The sequence below is a fragment of the Chroicocephalus ridibundus genome, chromosome 9, assembly GCF_963924245.1.
Source record: "Chroicocephalus ridibundus chromosome 9, bChrRid1.1, whole genome shotgun sequence".
Taxonomy (NCBI): domain Eukaryota; kingdom Metazoa; phylum Chordata; class Aves; order Charadriiformes; family Laridae; genus Chroicocephalus; species Chroicocephalus ridibundus.
The window spans coordinates 18364576-18386645 of NC_086292.1; the positions used below are offsets into that span (position 1 = coordinate 18364576).

Below are 22070 nucleotides of genomic sequence, written 5' to 3' on the forward strand. Positions count from 1 at the left end.
GATGTAGTCCAGAAAACTTTGGATCCAAAAATGTGGGGCTTTTTTGAGAAGGCATTGAGGAGGTCTGTCTGGTTTTTGTCTTTATTCAAGAGATACCTCAACCTCTTTAGTTTCTAAGTTTATGCTGCGGATTTGCTCTCTGCCGTAATTTGTATACCTCTGTTTTTAACCATAGCAGTGGAACGTGAACTCATTTTGCTACGTATATGAATATGAAACCTAAGGTTATGCCATGTCTGTATTACACATCAACTGCTTGATAATCATCCCACTCAAATATCCTATCCACACCTGCAGGAAAAAGAGTCTGTGGAGCCAAGATTTATTTTATAGGGTGAAATACAATTGAAGTGATACATAACTGCTTGTGTCTCGTGTTTTTCTTCCAACTTCAGTACGCTCTCAACCCAAAGAACCAAAATTAGATACAAGTCCCTTTTTCTGGGAAACGCTAATAAGAATAGCTCCATTTATTGGTTAGAAATGATGAAGGCATGTTCTCAAGCCTCTTTGAGTGAATACTTGTGATGGCTTGTGAAGTTATACACGTTTATTGCTTACTCATGAAGAAAAACGAGATCTATTTATCTGACCCACAACTGGCATGTATAAATCAGCAGAATGAAATTAGAGCTAGAGTCCTATATACATTTATGAAAGTATAATTTCTGTCCTATTTCAGTATTAACACAAAGAAAATACTAGGTAAGCAATTGTGTTTCTTTTAAAAGAAATATTCACAACCATAATAACACCTGATCAATATTTCTGCTAAAAAGGATCCATGCTGTTGGTCCAGCAGTCAAAAAAGATGTCAAATATTCCCTAAATACATCTGTATTATTATGATTACATTATTTTTACTAAAATGGCTTTGCCTATCAGAAATAAAGCATTCAGGATAATACCATCAAAGATGATAACTTGGAAAGTGAAGGACATGTTTTAAAAAAAAAAAAATCAGAGTTGAGACTTTCCTATTTCTCAACCTTAGCAACAGTACAGCCATAGTGCAACTTTCATGTGTAATTTTTATTTAATCACATGTCAAATTGAAGACACATGAATTAAACTTTAAAAAGCACGCTTTCAGCTATCATTTTGACGTCTAGTTAGCATACAATAACTGCCTTTCAAAAGCTAAATAAAATGTTTGACATGCTTTAAATGTTATTTTCAGTTTTATTTGCTTTTTTATTTCAGTTCTGTGTTGTTATTTCAAGAAGCTCAGAAAATACAATTTAATTGTTAAATATTGCGGGAAAATGTCATATGAGATTTTGGTACAACAAGGATTAGAGTTTCAAAATAAATACACATTGAGGTTGTTAATTAGAATCACAGAATCACAGAATCTTCATGGTTGGAAAGGACCCTTAAGATCATCGAGTCCAACCAAACAACCTACAATCTCTGCCACTAGAGCATGCCCTGAAGTGCCACATCTAGACGTTTCTTAAATACCTCTAGGGATGGTGACTCAACCACCTCCTTGGGCAGGCTGTTCCAGTGCCTGACCACAGACATTTGTGAAGTTCCAGGTTTATAATGTTTTTGTTCAGTGATGATTTGGCTAATGAATTTGTTCCGTGACGTCTGTGCCGCAAGAGGAAATGGGAGTATGGTCTTAGCTTCTAGTTCATTTCAGTGAAAAATGATATCAGTGAATATTTGCTTCTTAAAGCAGGTGATGTTAAAAAAAAAATTCTATTGCTTACCCATATGAAAAAGGATTTCACAAAATTATTCTTTTGCAATAGCCAACAGCTGAAATATATGACACTTTCACGTATCAGTTTAGGTCCAGTTTTACATGCCTGCAAGAAATGCCCATAGGAGCACGTAAGTATGATTTTAATAAGACACCTTGAGTTAAGTGAGTGTAGTAGAGTTACAAGATTGTCTTGCAAGATTGCTTCTCATCACTTGAGCCAACTGTTTGTGTGAGTGAATCCAACTACAAGATCTGACAATTTTAAGTAATTTCCATTTGAGCAGGTAAAGGGGCACCGTCTGTTCCACTGTTTTGCTGTGGAGGTAGTAATTCTTTCATTGAAAAACCACAAATCTGTCTCGGATAATCATCCATATTGAATTTCTATTTGTCTGGGCAGTCAACAAGCTTTTACTTGCCTTTGTGAAATTAATAGATTATGCTTCCTGTGTCTAACTAAATTAATAAAGTGGGAGGAGTTATTTAAATCAATAATAAGGTAAACCCTAACTCTATTTACTACTCATACTACTATGGATCAGTTAGTCATTAATCACAGTGAGCAAAAGTAAAAGTATTTATCAAAGCTTTCTGTTCTTTAGAAGGAAGCCAGATACTGTATTTTCCTGTAGTAATTAGTGAGGATGTAAGATATCAGTTATTAATATTAATGATATTAAATCATGAGGGCTAGATAAATTTATAACAAGAATGTCAAAAGGATTATATTGGATTTCTGAAGTTTTAAAGATATGAAAATGTAATGTTTTGCCAATATTTAAAAGTGTAAATATGGTAAACTGGGAAAACAGTTGGTCTGTTTGATTTGACAGACGTGGAGAAAATGAGAAGCTGAACGGGATGCAATAAATAAAGATAGGACAGTAACTAATACAGCTGAATTTGTTCAATAAAAAGAAGGGCTTGTTCAACAAGCTTGAACTGTGTGAGATGGCATTTAAGGCTAACAGCATTGGGAATAGTTGGGGGCGTTACTTTTTCATGTGAGATGCGGAAAATACAGATTTTAACGTCTGCTAAGCTTGGACTGATCAAATCAGCTGGATATTGTCACTTTGGCAGGCACTACCTCTCCCCTTTCCTTCCCCAGTAGACAGGCCCTTCATTTTTCTCTTTTCAAAAAAAACCCGTCTCGTGCAGGATCACGGCAGGCCACAATGAAAAAATTAAAAAATCATAAATGCTAAATCATTAAAGATGATTACAGTAGTGATTCATTATTAGTGAAGTGTTTCTAGTTGTGTGTTATAATCGTTACCAAGAGTGTTCAGCATCTTTATAGATGCTCCAAAAGGAAATACATATCATTGTTGGTAAAAATTTGGAAGTTATTCCAATTTGAGTGAAAAATTATGATGAACTGTATTATGTATTTCTAATGAACTATATTATGTATTTTGTCCATTACAAAGGAATCAAGATAACATAGTGAGATCTTAGATTTAAAGCTCTGAGCTGCAAGTTGGTGGCCAGTCACAAGTGGTGTTCCCCAGGGCTCAGTGTCAGGGAGGGTTCTCTTTAATATCTTTAGCAATGATCTGGACGAGGGCATCGAGTGCACCCTCAGTGAGTTTGTAGACAACATAAAGTTGGGTGGGAGTCTTGATCTCCTGGAGGCTAGAAAGGTTCTACAGAGGGATCTGGAGAGGCTGGATCAATGGGCTGAGGCCAATGGTGTGAGGTTCAACAAGGCCAAGTGCCAGGTCCTGCACTTGGGTCACAACAACCCCATGCAGTGTTACAGGCTTGGGTAGAGTGGCTGGAGAGCTGCCTGGGGGAAAAGGACCTGGGGGTGTTGGTCGACAGCTGGCTGAATATGGGCCAGCAGTGTGCCCAGGTGGCCAAGAAGGCCAACAACATCCTGGCTTGTATTGGAAACAGCATGGCCAGCAGGACTAGGGAATTGACTGCCGCCCTGTATTTGGCACTGGTGAAGCCCCATCTCAAATACCGTGTTCAGTTTTGGGCCTCTTCAAGAAAGATATTGAGGTGCTGGAGCGTGTCCAGAGAAGGGCAGCGAAGCTGGTGAGGGGTCTGGAGCACAAGTCTTATGAAGAGCAGCTGAGGGAGCTGGGTGTGTTCAGCCTGGAGAAAAGGAGGCTGAGGGGGGAGACATTCTTGCTCTCTACAACTACCTGAAAGGAGGGGGTAGCCGGGAGGGGCCGGTCTCTTTGCCAAAGCAACAAGTGATAGGACAAGAGGAAATGGACTCAGGTTGTTCCAGGGGAGGTTTAGATTAGATATTAGGAAGGATTTCTTCACTGAAAGGGTTATCAAGCATTGGAAGAGGCTGGCCAGGGACGAGGTGGAGTCACCATCCCTGGAGGTATTTAAAAGACATGTAGATGTGGTGCTGAGGGCCATGGTTTAGTGGTGGACTTGGCAGGGTGAGATGAGCAGTTGGATTCGATGATCTTAAAGGTCTTTTTCAACCTAAATGATTCTATGGTTGTAAGTATGTGAAGTACAGACTTATAAAACAATTGATAGAAACTCTTTGGGCCATAATAGCTATGCTCTACATTACTAAGTTTAGGGAAAGAAAAAATAAAAATACCACAAAGACATGTCTCCCACTGGGTTTGTGGTTGGATCCTTTTAAGCTGTTTGTTTTCATGTTATACTGAGAATTTTACATTGATAGTAGCTGGGTCCTGTGTGTCTCTATCAAAACATATGGAACAAAAGATTGTAGTTTTGGAACAAAAGGTGATAGTTGAGTATAAAAAGATTTGAGCTGGAAATTACAGTTTGATTAGGGATTTTGTTTAACAACGGAGAAGAAATACTGGTCATAACTGAAGATAGTTATTGTCTGGTTACTTAAGGCATGCATTTCATACCTCCCTAGCATTTGAAAGGCATAAGCAACTGAGAAAATTAATATTAATAGGAGAACTAGATTTTAAAGTTAAAAAATAGTTTTGACTGCTTCTTTATTCTCTGGCTGCAAATAGTGGAGAAAAATGTTGAAGTGGTTCTATTCTTTTACTTTCATGCTATCTTATAGCATCTCCTAAATAAGGTCTGTTTTAAATCTGAATTATCGTCTAAATAATATAATTAATTCAACATAAATTAAACAGTAATATTTTTTCTTTATGATCTCCTTTTAAAAGGATATTAATTTGCTTCAATGAATGAAGATAATAAGGTTAATAGTTTAATGTTCCTCAGTTGATATCAGCTGCTTTTTCTATTACCTTTTTTCAGTTTTTGATTATAAATTGGCTAACCCCTGGTGTATAATTCCAGAAATCATCCCTTCAATGTATCCAAAGCTATTTACTTAGACTCATCTTTTATTATTCCCACTGCCACAGTCTAATTATTGTAGTGAAAGATTGAACACAGAATAGTTTGGGGCTTTGATCAGTCTTCATATAAATTTCAATAATGAGAGTAAAAGGTTTGCGGTTTTCTGAGATAATTTGCTCCCTCCAGACACACAGTGCTATTACAAAATGCAGATCTTTTTTGGATGCTGTGTGAGACCTCTGACAGAATTTGTGTGGGTTCGTGACATCTCTGGAAGCAAAATTCTTTTTTTCAGACCAATAAAGAGTAATTTGATATTGTTAAATATGTCGGAGAAACTATATAATGCTGTACATTTTTCCTTAAATTTTCACTTCATTTTCCCCCATCGGTCTAATTGTATTACAAGTTTCTACATCAGCATTTTCAGAGTCAACTAAGAATACGTAATGGGTTTGCTAGCAATTCTCTCTTTCTGAAAAAATATACTAACTGTCAGTCAAACAAATAAAACAAACCATAATCCTTGTTATTCTATTACTATCGGTGCTAACTCCCTTTGGAGATAAATAGAAAAGCAGCTGGAGTCTGAGGATATTTTGTAATCTTATAAATTGAAATTTAAATGCCTCAAGGAGGAAATTTCCGAAATAATTGTGACAGAAGATAAGTCCCAGCTTTTGGCAAAATTTTATTAGAATTACTTGTTCCAGATCATTGTCTGATGCCTGCATGAATTAAGAAAATGGCAGCACTGCCATGTAGAGAAATAGCTGGGGTTTTTTTTCATCTTGATAAATTCTTCTGAAAGTGCTCTGTCATCAGTGTTATCAGGTGTGGCATACACAGGGACACTATCAAATTAAAAATCATGAGCCTTTAGCTGATGCCAGTTTATTTTAAATTATGTGGTTTTTATTTTTCCTACTAATGACATCTCAATTTATGTAACTGAACATTTACATTTTTTTACTGAACATGAGTATTAGTTAGGTATTTAATTTTGTTTGGCTTTTGTTTTTTCTCACTGGGCTAGGCAGTTTAAAAAAAAAGACTTGGTGACTCTCTGGTCCCCTTTACTATCACGTGCTAAAGAACTTTTGCTGTGTTTTGATGATGAACCGTGAGCAGAAATATTAATTTGTTTAAACTTAGTGACTCCCAGTTGCACATAATAGTAACCAGTGCATTCCCAGCCATTTGCAAAAGCTAATACTGGTATGTTATGCTAAAAATTGGTCTAATAAGGTTTTAAGAATACTTTGTTCTTAAGGTCCACTGGTAGCTCGGAGATGAGAAGATACAACCTAGGTGGGTATCAAACAGCACGTGCACAAGTTGAGACAGCACGAAGGCAATAAACCTCACAAAGTACGCAGAGTTTTTGCAAACAGTTCATGCGATGAAGGTTGATTTTTCATAGATACTGTGAATAGCAGACTCATTTAAGACAAAAGAAATAGCAGATCCCATTTCCACATGCCATCACTCTACGGCTGTGCAAGCTCGGTGCAGTTTTGTATGCGGGGAGTAAATCAGAAGCATCGCAGGAATATTTTGCACTGGATCAACTCCATAAGCCTGCTGGTATGAATGGCGCTCTGAGAGGCAATTTCATAGTTAAAGAGTAGAATAAGATAAGTGATATTAGTAATTTCTGTGGATCCATCTGTTTTTCTGGACTGTGCAGAGGCACCCCCTGTATCTGTGCCCGTGTGTGTGCTAGGAAGAGGATGAGACAGCCAGCGGGAGGAGAGGGACCAGAGAGCCCTGGGAGCAGCTGGAGGCAACTGGCTGTAGAGTTAAATAAGATTCTTCTGGTGACACCAAAAATGCAGGGAGGGGAGCAGTGTTAGCTGTGAACCTTTCACCATCTGATTTTTTTTTTCCAGTGGGCTGTAGGGCATCTCCCGCAGTCACAGGAGGCATTCCTCCCCCCTTTCCATTTGTGTGATGGGAAGTCATTCTGTGTTCAGGTTTTCAGAGCACCTCAACTGATTTCTTGGTGTGATCTGTTACGATTTTACTTAAAGGTCTGACTAATGAAGAAGGATCTAAAATGTGCAAATTTGGTAAACAGGAAAGCAGGACTGGAAGGCAGGGTGTACTTGATGATAAACAGGCAAAATCCTCTGGAAAAACAGAATGGCAGGAAGAACAAATGCAAGGTGCCACACTCAGGCTCCAGCCATCAATGGCATCAACCAGAAAGGGGACAACGAGCAAAAGATCATTAGGAAAAGAGCTGGGCATTTTGGTGGTTGGCAAGGAAGATGTGTTACGCTGCCATGAAAAAGGCGAAGCAGTAGTGGAGCCTGCGGGAGATGTGAAATGATCCTTCTACTGTACTCCACGCTTTAAAGATCTCCGCTGAAGCTGCGTAGTGAGTTTTGAGCAGTGCACAGAGAAGCGTGTGTGAGCACGTGTGCAGGGGGAGCAGTGAGAGATATCAGAAGGCACATGACAGATTGAAATAATAAGGTCTGTTTATTCTGAAGTAGACTAAAGTGCCAAATGCCAGAAAAATGAGTGGGAATAACCAGACCATGATGGATGGGACTGAAGAAGTGATTTATTTTGTAACGAGAAAGAGGCATTAGAAGAAAACCTCTCCAGTAGTGATGGTGAAGCACTAGAACAGATTTTCTGGGGAAGCCGTGAATTTCTTACTGGTAGCTTTTAAGATGAGTTTTCACTCACATCTGTCAGGAATTGCATAGGTAAAGTTGATCTTGCCATTTTCTTGGCTGTACCACACTGTACAGCAGCTGTCTGTGGGCATATGTAATAAAGTCACAGTGATAAAAAGAGATTTTGAAAATAGAGGAACTTAACTTCTTAGCAAAAACTTAATATAAACGATGGTTTTCAACGCCATCACCTATAGGAACCATATATCTAGGGATCTCTGACAACATCTGCTGTGTTACAAACAAGGCATATACTTTTTTTTGCATAATTGCATCAAAAATCTGATCTCCAGCATTACTAAACTCAGAAATTCTGGAACTGGAGAGTTTTGCATTGCCTTTCAAATGGAATTTTGAGTAACATTAGGCTAAGAATATTTCAAATTGTTATTTGCGTTTTTTTTTTTTGTTTGTTTTTGAATCTTCATATTTCGTTTTTCCAAGACATGTGGAAATAAGACACATGGAAATAAGCAGGAGAGATTATTATTTCTTCGTTCGTGTTTTCTCTTAATACTGGGACAGATTTACATTTCAGTTATTCAGCTTCTAAATCACGTGGAGGCACTTAAGTAATGAAAATACTGTCCTATGCCTGGCGCATCAGGTGCTTCATTTCACTTGGCCCTTCCTTCGGTGCTGTGACACTTCCCTCCCCCAGCTCTCTGCTGCCCACCTTCCAGCCTTTTACAGTTAGGATACAGGTCTGTGGTATAACAGAAATCAAAGGGGTCGTAATGAAACGGCTGAAGGAAAGCAGTAGAATCTACTTCTAATTCATTAGTTTCATGGATGTGCAAAGTCTATTCAAGTTGTTTTCAATACATAAGGCTTGTTATTGTTTGTTCTTTCTCTGCCTTAGAAGACTCCAACAACGTTAGAAGTGTGTCACATTGCTTAGGCCCAAAAGTGTGGAACAGCTTTTAATGGGAAAGAAAATGTTTTTTGAAAACTAGAAAACTGAGCAGTGAAATAAATTGAGCCTCAAAAAGTGATTGAAATCTCCAAGTCAATATACAAAAGGCATCCAAAGACTTGTGAAGTCTGACAGAATCTCTTTAGTTTGAGGTGTCTTTCATTTTGCATCAGGGCTTACATTTTTAAAAAATAGAAGAAAGCAGTGCTGTCAGGTGAAGCGGGTTTGAAAGCAGGCTGCCTGTTCATGAAAGCCTGAAATTGTGCACAACTCTAGATAATACGTCTTCAGCAGATAACTGAAATAATACATTTCCTAAATTGGTTGCATTAAGCAATTACTGATACTGTAGTGGAAACCATATAATTTTCTTCCTTCCTTGTAGCCTCAGCGCCGTGTCACGTTTCACCTCCCAGATGGCTCCCAGGAAAGCTGCAGCGACAGTGGGCTCGGAGACCACGAACCCACGAGCGGTGCTGGCACGTCGCACCCTCTGCCCCTCGGCTTCCCCCAGGAGGAGTACTACGAGCAAGCTTCGCCCAACAGCCGGACAGAAGGAGATGGCAACTCGGACCCTGAGTCCAGTAAGTGATGAACTCCGGTCATCTTAGTTGTTAAATCATTTCAGTGTCAAAACTCGGCTTCTTTCTCAGGCAGTTATTAAAACTGAATGTTGATTTGAATGTGGCCAAAGAAGCCCTACCTTTCTAAAAGTGCTGTCTGACCATTGGAAATGAAACACTCTTGAGCTGTAAAGAGTTTATGGATGACCTGGTATTTTTATAGATCTGCAGTGCTATACACACAGGAGCTTTCTGATGAGGTTAACGCTGTTGCCCTTACGGTCATAAATACTGTGCTTGAGGGAGTTTATGCTTTTTAATGTGTTTCCCTCTCCAACACTACTGCGCGTTGTAGTTCAACAGGAAGAACTTCCGCGTGATGAGTAGGTCTGTGAAGACATTGCAGTCTCCAGAAATCAGGGTTTCTCGATTTGTCTTTCGAGAGCAGCTATGGTACGTAGTGATAATCTCAAAAGAGGATGTCATCTTACTTCTGCCATTCTTCTGCCATTACTTCTGCTAGCTTCTTATGACATTGAAAACAGGCAAAATCAAGGTGAACGCAGGACCGCGCTAGATCTATGGATGCTGGTATTGCTTTCTCTGCCGTGATGTGATAGCCAGTTAGAGGCTCCACTGTACTTTAGTCAATTGTTAATTGTCCGGGGGCTCTTTATCTGGATTAAGTTGAACCCTGCCATTGATAAAGAGACACCTGAATGTGCGTAAGCCTCTAAGGCCTTGTTAGCAGCCTAATAAGTGATTTGAAAATACATCTGTTCTGGGCAAAACTTGGCCCAAAAGGTGTATTTCAGCTGCTTTAGTGTATCATGAAGAATGAATTAGTAAGTCCTATGCACTTGAAATAGCTCTGGGAGAAGGTGGTTACATCTCTGCACTGGCAAATACAGCATCCAGCAGAGAGCATTGCCTCCGAGTGGAGCTGGCTCTGAGAAATTCAGCCTGGCTCTTGGAAATCACACTGCTGCCCCAGACTGGAGTCTGAGGGGCTTGTCTTCACGGATGAGGTCTGTTCTCCCTTTTTCTTTTAGTTCATAAACTATTAACTGAGGATCCTCAGTTTCAGACTTTTTAAAATTTGTAAATATTTATGGTTCCTGAAATAATGCCAGAATATTATTTTTCTGAGCTGGTAGACAGCTGAAAAGAATCATCAGAGGTTTTCAAAGTTGTGTTGAAAACATTATTCATCATTTGCTTTTGTTTATCTTTATGTATTTGAGGCTGTAATGTACCCTTAAGAGCATTCTAGGCAGTCAATCTGAATTCTTCACAGAATGAGGCTACAAATACACCCCCAAAGAAAGAAAATATCGAGTTATATATTGCATTTGCTGCTTTTACTAGGCATACTCATGATCTGAACTTGCTTTCCAGCTCTCTTTTGTTGTTTGTAACTCTGATATTTATGCTTTACTGAAGTGAGCGCAATGTACATGATATCAGTATTTGGGTCCTTTTGTGCAGAGCGTGTGGGACAGGACCTGGGGTGTGAGGAGTTGTTAAAACAGGCACACGGAGCCTGTCTTGCCATTTACAAAGAGGCTCAGGTTTTGGATTTACCACTGCTTTTTGAGCCTAGTTTTTGCAATTTCAGAAGAAATATGCATCATGACTCTTCTAGAATGTTGCCCTAAAAGTAATACAGCTTTGACATCTGAATATCATTGACACATATCACTGTGTGGAGACTAAGCAGGCATCTGATGTCTTTTCAAGTGTGAAGTTGAAGAAAGTTTAATCACCTGTCTAATTACCTGACAGTTCAGGTTTAAACTTGAAATCATGGTTTAATTAGCATTTATGTTATGGGAAGATTTTTTTTTTGCCCTTCTAACTTGTATCTTATTGAAACAGTTTAATTGACACAATATAGCGTGATGCTTACAGTGCGGAAAGCTTAGTTCGCAGTCCTTTTTAGTGTTTTATGCTCATATTAATGGCAGCATCTAGTGGCAGAAAAAAAAGCAGATACAATAAAGTGTCTGTTGTGTGCTCTCATATGTCTAAGTAGAAAAGAAGGGGAAGACCCACAGTATATTTTTATTCGGTATATTGCTACAATGTGACTTACTGTAGCTGTAAAATATCTCGTGTGCTGATCTATGGCAGTGTTCAGCCTGACGTTCATTTTGTTCACTTGTGCACATGCGTGACACACTTAGTCAATAGTGAAGTAGTGAAAACCGTTCTGGATTGATAGTTTCTTCTACAAACATGCTGCTAGATTTTTGATTGTTGCTTTCTTCGTCTAATTTGGAAAGTCTTTCTATTCTTGTTTCATGGGCCAAAATGTTGTTAATGTGGAAAGAGAAAGGAATTATATGGTCAGATAATCTGAGTAGAATTCATACAACAGAATAAACATGGCCTTCATTCTGTCTCAAGATCTTTAGTATCTGACCTGTCTTAATCTGAAACATTGTCTAAAACATTAAGCCTGATTAATCATCTGATGGTGATTTAGTTCAACTTTGTCTACCAAGGAGACGTAGAATTGGGATGAAACAACTTCAGTAATGTCTAGAGCTACTGAGACGTTGAGTGGCTTATGAAAGCTGATGACAGATGCCACATCACACAGGGTTATATTCAAAAGTGTTTTCTCCTCCTTGTTTTTCCTGAATACAGTCGTTAGGTTTTATTTGTTTCTGTAATATTGAAAATGATTGTGTTTCGGAAACACTCCACTTATTAGCAATAGCAAAGCATTTATTACAAAACAGTGAAAAAGATGAGCATAACTTAAAATAACAAAAGCTGAGAAATATTGTTGAGAGAAAGCCTTAATAATTCACATCCAATATAGGACTGAAGCAAGGGGAAAAGAATAACTAACAATACAGTGGTTAGAAAACTAGGAAGAATTTATGTGTACACCTTTAAAATTAATTGACTGTATTAATTAAAATTAGAAACAGGCTATTTAAAATGATTTGTCTTCTTTTAGTTTGGTCGCCTCCTCAAAAAAAGCGTAATGTGCAGTGTGGTAGATGCGTCATAAGGAAGAGATGCCAATAAACTGTCACACTAAGTAAACAGTAACATAAAAATGCATGTAGGTTTGTAGAGAACATTATCCTTAAGTAACAGCGCTAATGCACACAGTATTCATATATTTTCTGCTCATAAATTGCTCAAACTCATACGGATACTCCAATAACTCCCTATGCTAAGGATTTTAACCATAACACCTTTTTTTTTCCCCCTCCCCTCTCTTCCCCCACCTCCCTGCATTATGTTGAAATACAAAACACACTACAAACATTGACAAAAAGTAAAAAATTCTCTTTGGATAAACTTCCCTAGCAAACTGTCTCTCAATGGTGCCCACATAGTGCCTATAAGCAGTGACGTTGAATGAAGGGCTTGAAAGGTACATGTTAACCCCAATTACGCTTGGTTATTTAATACATGTGTAACATATTAATGACAAATTTTCATGCTTCACCTGGTTTTATAGCCTTATCAAAATAATCTGGCTATTTTTTTTTTCCTCTAGAGAATAAAATAATTTTTCTTACTTTTATTTGAAGAAGGTAGAATATGCCCAGTTTGGCCAAGAAATTGGGCAGAGGAAGAGGAATACGATTGCAGCTTTGGAGCGGGTGGAGGGTGAAGCCAGAAAACCTGAAAGTAATCTGCAATTAAATTACTGTAATTATTTTGTATAAAAAAAAAAAAAGTAATTATAAACAAAGCCAGTTGAAAATTAAAGGACTAGTTAATGAGGCAAATCACACTGAGATTTCAGGGTTTCAAATAGGAGAAAACTAGCATCCTAAGGAGAGGGGGTCTCCATAAGGATATTTAACATGAATTAGTGACTGACATGCCAAGAAAGTTGTCTTAACAATGAGAAGGTGTAGAGCTAAGGAAAGAATGGCCAAAAGGTGAGCTGATAGACACTGCAGCTCCGTGGTCACTCCAAGCTGGTGTTGCCAGAGGTGTCTATGGCTGCTTGTTTGTATCTCCCAATTGCACCTTCTCTTGTTGCAGCACAGGCATTTGTAGAGCTGCTTGGGTGAACTGGATAGAAGAATTCATCTGGGTTCAACCTGACATGTTGCGGGGTGGGGAAATGTTATTTTTAAACAGATCAATTCCCCAATTCCAATCGTTACATGAGGCACTACTTGTGGACAGCAGACAAGTGAATGAGTAGCTGGGGCAAAGCTTATGCTGGCTTTAAGTGATCATCAGACTTCAAGAGAATTAGTCTTAAGAAGAATTAAGACTGTAATCTGTGGTATAGTCACATAAGAAGGAGGTTTGCAGCAAGGATGACATCTGTTCCTGATTAAAGATAGCATATATTTCTTCCACAAAATTAAAAGAACACTTTCACCTTGCCTTAATTTTTGATAAGGATGATGTTGATGGGAGCAAAGACAGGCTGATGAAGAATGATGGTAGTGGAACTAAGAGTCAGAGCAGGTTCAGTGCATTCGTGTGGGGGAGAGGAGATAATCTTCCTCCCAGGATATCAAAACTGATAGTGTTTTCCTTATTTTTTTGTAATTCCAAGAGACGAGGTCCAAGAAACAAAAGCACTTGGTCAGGCTTTGCTACTGGAGACCATTTACAGGAGAGAAATGAAGATATAAGTAAACATAAAACAATAAATGGTATCGTAGGTTTCCCAAGAATACTAATAGATTACCTCTATTATCTCACTTCAATTACATGTATTTTTAATATTTGGGGATACATGTCTAGTTAGTCTAGATAGATATAAGAACTAATAACTATTATTATGACATTAAGGTGGAGCATTATTAATTAAGAAGGAAAAGACACAGATTAATACAAGAATGGAAAAATCTCAATCATGATCTTCATTAATGAGTTTGGCATTAAAAAGCAGGAACGTGTCAATGAAATATTCTGCTATCTCAAAGCCAAACATCACTGAAAATATAGAGGAGGAGGTGTGTATGACACAAGAATTGGATTTTGCTAAGGATTTGGAGTAATAGCAGCAGGATGAAATCTAATAGTGGAGAGTCTTTCTCATAGAAGCGGGTGTATGTAACTAGGCTATAAATCACCAGCTCAAAATGACATAAAGAAAAAAAACAACTGAATATTACAAAGATAAACTATAAATCACCAGTACCCAATGTGCTTGTGAAAAAATCCTGGGTTACTCCTAGGACAGGAAAAAAAATGAAAGGAAAAAAAAAAAACCAAGGCATTGATGATACCATAACTGGCTTATTATGAATAGTGTTGGCTTCCCACATTAAAGAAAGGTGAACTCACTTGAGAAACAGGCATAAAGAAATATTATTAATAACAAGGGAGTGGAATGCCTATATATACAGAAAAAGGAATGAATATTGGCTTGTTTAAACCGCAAGATGAAGGCTGGCTGGGGATTAGCCTCTCTCAAGTAATAGCAGAGAATGGGAGCCAAAATGAAGCGCTGGGTTGCGTCACAGGCCAGTGAAGGGGTGCTATCTGTAAACCAGCTGAGGCCAGAAATTTGGGGATTTCAAATGAGATCAGTGAGGAAGTACAGACGCAGGGACCGAGAATGCTAACTGGTGTTAAGGAGAAACTCAATGCGTTTATGAGAGGGCAAATAAATTGCCCTCCATAATAGCAGCAAATCCAGTCTGTGATCTAAGAGGTCCCTTTTCTATGTTGGTAACATAAAAGCTGTCAAGGACCGTGTTTGTTGTCTCAGTCTTGTGCGAGCCCTCGGCTCCCAGTCCTGGCACTGGCCGGGAGCACGTGCCACATCCCCGGCCATGGGGCCGTGCTGCCTCCTCAGTGACCGCATGTGGGGGCCTCAAAATCTCCTTGATGGCATGGTGAAGAAGAAGAGGTCAGTGCTGCACGCTGAGGGCAGACAGATGAGGGAAGGAAGCTCGCTCTCCCTGGGGAAAATGGCTGCATTTTTTGCCATGCTGACTTGTCTGATAATCAGAAACTCTACAGTTGCTGAAATATCTCTTTAAACATCGTCAGTAAGACTGCTCTGGCAGCTGGACTTCAGACCTCATGCTGGGGCAGAAGAAAAACTAAAACTACAAAGTTTTAAGTATCTTATTCCCAGTCCAAAAACTGGGGCTTGAGGTGCTTGCCAGCAGATACGATTTTTTTTTTTTCAATTGGTGTTTTCATTTTTTTGTTTTCTGCTTGTGTGCCTTTACTTCCACAATAAGGTTGAAATACAACAGTAATATTTTAATTCTGTTGTTGCTGAGCTATAAACACACTATAGCACTTAGGTCTAATTTGAGAAAAAGAGGGAGACGCCGTCATTAGTTAAAGTTAATAAATCTTGGTCTGAAATACATCCCAGCCTGCCACATCTGCCCGTTGGGTCCCTTTGCTTCTACTGTATGGGGTTTTTCTATCCCCACGACTGAATGCTAATAATTAATTCAGAAAGTGCTGAGGTAATTAATCTTTCTGAGGCAGTAGAGTTTGATTGATCTTCTACCTTTAATCAAATTAGCTTGTACGTAGGTGGGAGAATGTAATGGCTGACTACGGTACTGTACCACTTTGTGAAACGCCAGCCTTTTCGATGACCTCCTGAGAGCGTGCCCATGAATCACGTATATGTAAACCACCACAGCAATCATTAAGTGGCTGTTTGATTTAAAAGATGGGGAACTGGCAGAGATCAAAATCAGGATATGCTCAACATTCACATTTTAAAGTATGTCTCCTTTAGAAGTGCGGCTTTATATCTGCATGGCATAAGTTTGAGGGCATTGAATGTCACAGGGCTGGCAACTGTGCAGATTTTCCAGATGTTTTAGCTATCCTTTTCTAAAATGAAATGTCTAGTCATAAGCACATACAGTGAAGCAAGCCAACAGAAACTCCTATCAAACCAAACGTTACGATACTCTTGATTTGTTGATGCCTGGAGATTGGAGAGGGGGGAAGAGGTCAGATTGGAGAGGTGAATTTACAATGACACAGATGAGTGGCTTTTGCAAGCGGATTTTTTACTTGTACCTAAGAGGATACAGATTGCCCATTCAGAAATAATTCCATGATTTGGTAATTTGATCCCTGAGTGCCTGACTGTTATTAAGGCAGCTGACACAAAGGGGAAAAAGTGGACAAAGCAAATTCAATGATAAAATGCAAAAGAAAAAAGATTGTACTGCTTGGACCCTGACAGTCAAACACAGCACTATAAACACAGACACTGATTTTTCAAATCCTATACTTTCTGCGAATAAGGAATGCTCTCTATAAATTCTTCTAAAAGTAAATTTTAGATGTTTTATTGTTGATATTGGAATATAATGCCTTGATGCACGTTTTCTACTGTACAACGAAAAGTAAGATAAAAGCAAGTTTTCCAGGATGCGCCATCTTCTTTCATGCAAAATCAATGGAGATTGATGGGGAAAATCAGTGGGGAAAATCTGTTGGATTGTCTACGTACTGGGATGAAGTAATTCAGGCAATAACAATGTGTTTGTGAATGCCATCTAATGTTATTCTTGACTGAAGTTTATAATAGAAGTTACTCTGTATAAAAAGATTAGAAAGAATAGTTCCACCTTGCAGTTTAGAAATCAGTCATTTCTTGCAAAATAATCAGGAAGGCTTTAAAGTGTTTGTTTTGGGGGGTTTTTAATAATAAATGAGATCTGACATCTATAAACAGTGATTTAGTGGCAGATGTTCTGTGATATATATTTATGTTATCACTTAAGCTGACATGGTAATGGATAATCCTATTTTTTTTCTGTTTGAGGTTTATGAAAGTTTTAAAATATATCGCTATAGCAAGCAGCCTGGTGGGGCAGAGGTGGATAGAGAGCAAATTTCTTCCCTCTACTTTTTCACACTCCTTTTAGATCTGACTAGCTGTCATATTTGCGGTAAATAGAGGCCCTGAAGTTTGGCTGGATAAATGGAATCTAATTTGGAGCACTCTGTATCCAGGAGTGTATTAGGGCTTTGATGGGTTACGATAGCTTGAAAAGCCACAAAGGGCACAGATTAAAATGGAAAGTTTATCTGGAGCGTATGAAAGCTGAAGTCATTGATAGAGTTCCCTTCTGGTGACAGCTTTGAAGATGAGTGTATCCTACATATCTTAAATCTAGTTATGGATGAGATAGAAGTTTATCACGGGGAAGCAGACCTCTGCGAGCAGAGCAATCCCTTATCTTGTCCACGCGGTTTGCAGACGACAAGTGTGAAGCCCGGGCACAAGTGCCAGGTGGCAGCGGGAGCCCGGGGTGGCAAAGTCACCCTGCTCCAGCAAGGCTTCCGTCAGAGGGAAGCGGTGCCCGCCTCTTGACAATAAGCCTTTCTCTGCTTCTCATTTTTATTGGGACACCCACACAGTAAGATAAACTTCATATAACGCTTCTGTTTTTATTACTTATGAGCCACAAAGCAATTCATTTTATGTCCTTCATCTGTCTGTCTGTTTTGTCTCAAGCTTTCACTTCTTTATTTTAAGAACAGGATAACACTCATGATGCAATTTGTTGTTTTGTTGGGGTTTTTTTTCAAGTCAAGCTGATCAGTGGCACTAGGAGAAGCTTTTAGCAATATGAAATATTAAGGTGTTTGTTAGCATCTAGTTCCTGTTTTAAAACAGAAATGTAGAAAAAAAAATTGGGGGGGTATTCTATGTAACTTAAGCCCTGTGAAAAATTGCATGATTATAATTTCATTTGAAGCATCATAATTTATTACTTGACTTCACTGTGATTAATGAAAAATATATCAGGAAATATGTTTAATGACTTCTGCAGCTACCAGTCTGTCTTAGAAATTAAATGGAAGAATTGTATTTATTGAACAAAGAAGATTCCCAACTGACAGTACGCCTAAGTCACAACATTTGCTGAGTCAAATCTCATCAACTCAATAAATGTAGTGATTGTTGTCCTTGTTTGTGTAGAGATGTGGGCATCCTTTGATCTGATGTTTTCCTTTCACCTGGACTTTTGACAGGGAAATAGGATCCAATCTTGAGTATGCATTAGGGACAACTAGAATTTTTGTTCCGAAAAGCTCATGTCCATACATATATTCCTGAATAAGGGAGGTATTTTTGCCTTTACTCTTCAATTATCTTTTAGTCTTCTGGAAAAGCAGCATGTTTTTTTTTTAAACTGCTCTTTCTTTATTTTTTGAGATTGTATAATCTGCGTTGTGATCCTTTTTTTTTTCTGGCTACTTTTCAAACCTCAGCTTTGCTGTGGTAAGGTCAAGGGAAGGCTCGTAAACCCTGGCACAGGCTCCGCTTCAGAGGAACACGGGGCCAGTGTCCTTGATACACGTTGTTGATCCACCTACTATAGCACCAGCTTTTCTTCAAACCTGCTGGTCGTGATATTATATACTCATTCTGGAAAATAAAATATATTTGTCTGGGTTGAGCTGGAGAGACCTAGGCAGAATATTTACGATGATACTTTTGGATTTGTATTACATCAGAGGTGGAGGTTCTCACCTTTGTGTTTAATACCAATAAATAATGTTGCTGGTTTGTAGTTAGCATCAGGATTTTGTATGGGTTGTGTTTTATTCAGAATGCTGTGTGATTCGATACTTTTGTTATGAAACCAAGTGACATTCTAATTGTCGGTACATGTTTTCAGAATCAACTCTGACTCTGTACATTGCTGATTTCAGTAATGCCAAAAGCTCCGATCTCATGTATCCCTTTCATAATTCTCATCCTGCTTTCACGCTGTCTTGGTTATTTGTACATATCCATTCCCATGTTTCAGTTTGAATTAGGTTGTAAACTCTCTGGATTACAGACAGAAATTTTGCTACGTATTTGTGGGGCTCTGAGCACAATGTGGCTGTTATGCTCATTTTATGCTCCCAGTACAATTGCAGTAAAAATGTTCACTAACGCTTGTATAATAGAAGTGGAGCTGATCTATACAAATAACATATACTGTGCTAGCAATGCTGCTAAGTCGTATCAGGTTTTTCTGTTTTCATTTCATCCCATAAAAATAAATAGTTTGCTTGACTTGTATTGGATTCCCAAAGTTCAATCACACTGTGAATGATGATGTGAATTGTGTATCTCATCATGTTGCGAAAAGGCAGGAGCCGCGTGTGGACGAGGAGATGTGCTGGTGCTGCTGGGCAGTGCTGTGGTGGGCCAGCATCGTGCTGGTTTAATTTGCAGAGTCGCCAGATCGACTGTTTTGTGGAGGTTCTTGCAATATGAAGTTAGTTTAACCTTACTGTATAAGGTGTCTGCCGAATATTCATCTGCATCTGTGCACTTTAATAACACCAATTTGCTGATCGTATTTAACAAATGCTTTTGTGTTCCTCAGATTCGTGTTACTTCTGTCAGGGTGAGCAGCGCTGTTACATCCTGAATAGCTTGGCTTGGATGGGGCAGTAGGGTGGGAGAGTGAGGTGGAATAGTACTTAACAGCATCTTCCCTTTTTCCTGCTTTGTGCTTTGAAAAAGCCATTGCTTTCTGCCAAGCCTTGCTGCCAAGCAGCACTTGTTGCAACGATTGTCCTTGCAATGCTTAAAGCTCTATTTAAAGCCTTGGTGCGTCAAATTAAAGTTATTTTAAAATAATAATAGGAAGCAAGACCTGATCCAGCTAAAATGCTTTTTCCAGGATAAGGACATGGCTAGCTGATTCTATATGGTCTTCTGTACTTAAATTCCTCTAATCCAAAATAACTCTGATTCTTGGAAATATCAGGAAGAACAATGACACTGTTTCAATAGCTGTTCTTCTATCCGGTTATCTGGACTGATGTTCCAAAACCAGTGTCCCGGAAGATGTATCCTCTATAGGATGACACATTATGAAGTCTAGCCCTCACCTAATACTTTAAAAGAAGGCAAGCGTTTCTCTACCAAGAAAGACTTCACGCATGTCACATACTAATCGCACACCAAAGAACTGTTGAGGAGAAGACAGACAACCTCTGCCTCTCCTCCTCAGGAGTAGTACATGTAAAGAAAAACAGTGGCAATAAAGGGAAATAGGAATGGTGAGAGAAAGCACTTTGAAAAGTGTAAAAGCAAAAAATGTTTTTATCTTATTACAACTGATATTAAAGCTTTTCTTTATACCCATGCTCACTTTTTTACTGGGGATCAAATATCAGTGATTACAGATTCTGCTGGGGTGGAGCTCTCATACATCTGTCTCTAAAATTATATTCTTATTTCTCTTTTTTGTGAAGATCACAAGAATCTCTTTCCATCGACCCATTATCAGTCAGCATTGCTCTGACCTACTCCAATACTGGAGCGTGTTCACAGCATTGTGAAAAAGATGTATGCCAGAGAGGATCTTTAAATAAAACAGGTCCTTTACCTTTTGTTGCTATGTCCTGTGAATGGAATAGCATTTGGTTATGTCTGTCTGTGGGGTCTGAGTACGATAACTAGGAGTTTAGATGATTCAAGTTTTGTAAAGAATATTATCAGATAAGTAGTCAGTTTTGGATATTGAACTATCCAGTTTTCCATTTAAGGATTCATAATTACAAGATGTTTAGCTGTTGGAAAAAGGATAAGGCCCTTTCTCCTCAATTTTATTTTGTATATCTTTGTTTACATCTGCTAAGCTACAGAAAGATTTCGAAAGTGCAGTGCTATGAATTATTGTGGGGTTGGAAAAGGACAATTCTTTTTTTTTTCTTTTTTTTTTTTTTTTTCTCCTTCCCCCTGAAATCTTCTGATTTTTTGATACAGCAGGGCTATTTCTCTGGAGGGAGTTTGTGTGGGGATCATTGTATGACTCCTGGCCCTTAATTTGTGTCAGAATGCAGCAGATTGCCAAATATGTGTCACAGCTTCAGAAATGTGACTCTCTCTGTCATCCTATAACTGGCACAATAGAAGAAAGCACCAAGGAAAGAGCTGTGACATTAGTAGGGCTTCCTTTGCTGCTGATATCAGCTAATATTATAGTTAGTAGGGCTCTAACATTAACACTTAACTGCTCAATAACCCTAATGAGTACACTTGGTTTATTTGAAGCTGCCTGCCTCTGTAAGAAGAAGGCGGACTCACTAAATCTTAATGCAGTAGGAGATTTTCTGTCTTTGAGCTAAGACGAAGCATGGATAGGGAGGCCTTCAAGGAGCATTTCCTGAGAGTGTTTGTTTCTAGCAGAGACCGTGCTGTGACAGGAATCTCACAATCAGAGCTCTTTGCACAGAGCCCCAGTGGTTGAAAGCAAAGAGAGGAAAAGAAGGAATCACAGCGCATAATTAAAATTGCCAAGGAGACCACTGTCCACATCGTGATAATTCAGTTCACTGACATAAAAATTAAAGACTCTGATAGACAATACTACCACAAACTCCAAGAGAAGCAAGGAGCAGGGAAAAGAAGAAAATGCCTTATCCTAGTTCCTGGGTTAGGAGTGAATCATTGTAAGGAGTTCAAAACTTAAGATACTAATATAGAATCATCATAGAATGGTTTGGGTTGGAAGGCACCTTAAAGATCATCTAGTTCCAACCCCCCTGCCCTGGGCAGGGACACCTCCCACCAGACCAGGTTGCTCCAAGCCCCGTCCAGCCTGGCCTTGAACCCCTCCAGGGATGGGGCAGCCACAGCTTCTCTGGGCAACCTGGGCCAGGGGCTCACCACCCTCACAGCAAAGAATTTCTTCCTCATATCTCATCTAAATCTCCCCTCTTCCAGTTTGAAACCTCTACCCCTCATCCTATTGCTACATTCCCTGATCCAGAGTCCCTCCCCAGCTTTCCTGGAGCCCCTTTAGGTACTGGAAGGGGCTCTAAGGTCTCTCCAGATCCTTCTCTTCTCCAGGCTGAACCCCCCCAACTCTCTCAGCCTGTCTTCATATGAGAGGGGCTCCAGCCCTCTGATCATCTTCGTGGCCTCCTGTGGACTTGCATCCAACAGGTCCATGTCC

The 22070-nt window shown here is 39.0% G+C and overlaps 1 protein-coding gene across 2 annotated transcripts in view; it reads left to right on the forward strand.

Annotated features, from left to right (window-relative positions):
* Nucleotides 1–22070, forward strand: part of PCDH11X (protocadherin 11 X-linked) — a 514220-nt gene that overhangs the window by 365018 nt on the left and 127132 nt on the right. For both annotated transcript variants that reach the window (XM_063346006.1, XM_063346007.1), the window contains one exon: nucleotides 8985–9183. In XM_063346006.1, coding sequence (XP_063202076.1) covers nucleotides 8985–9183 — 199 coding nt within the window. The remainder of the gene's footprint in view (nucleotides 1–8984; nucleotides 9184–22070) is intronic.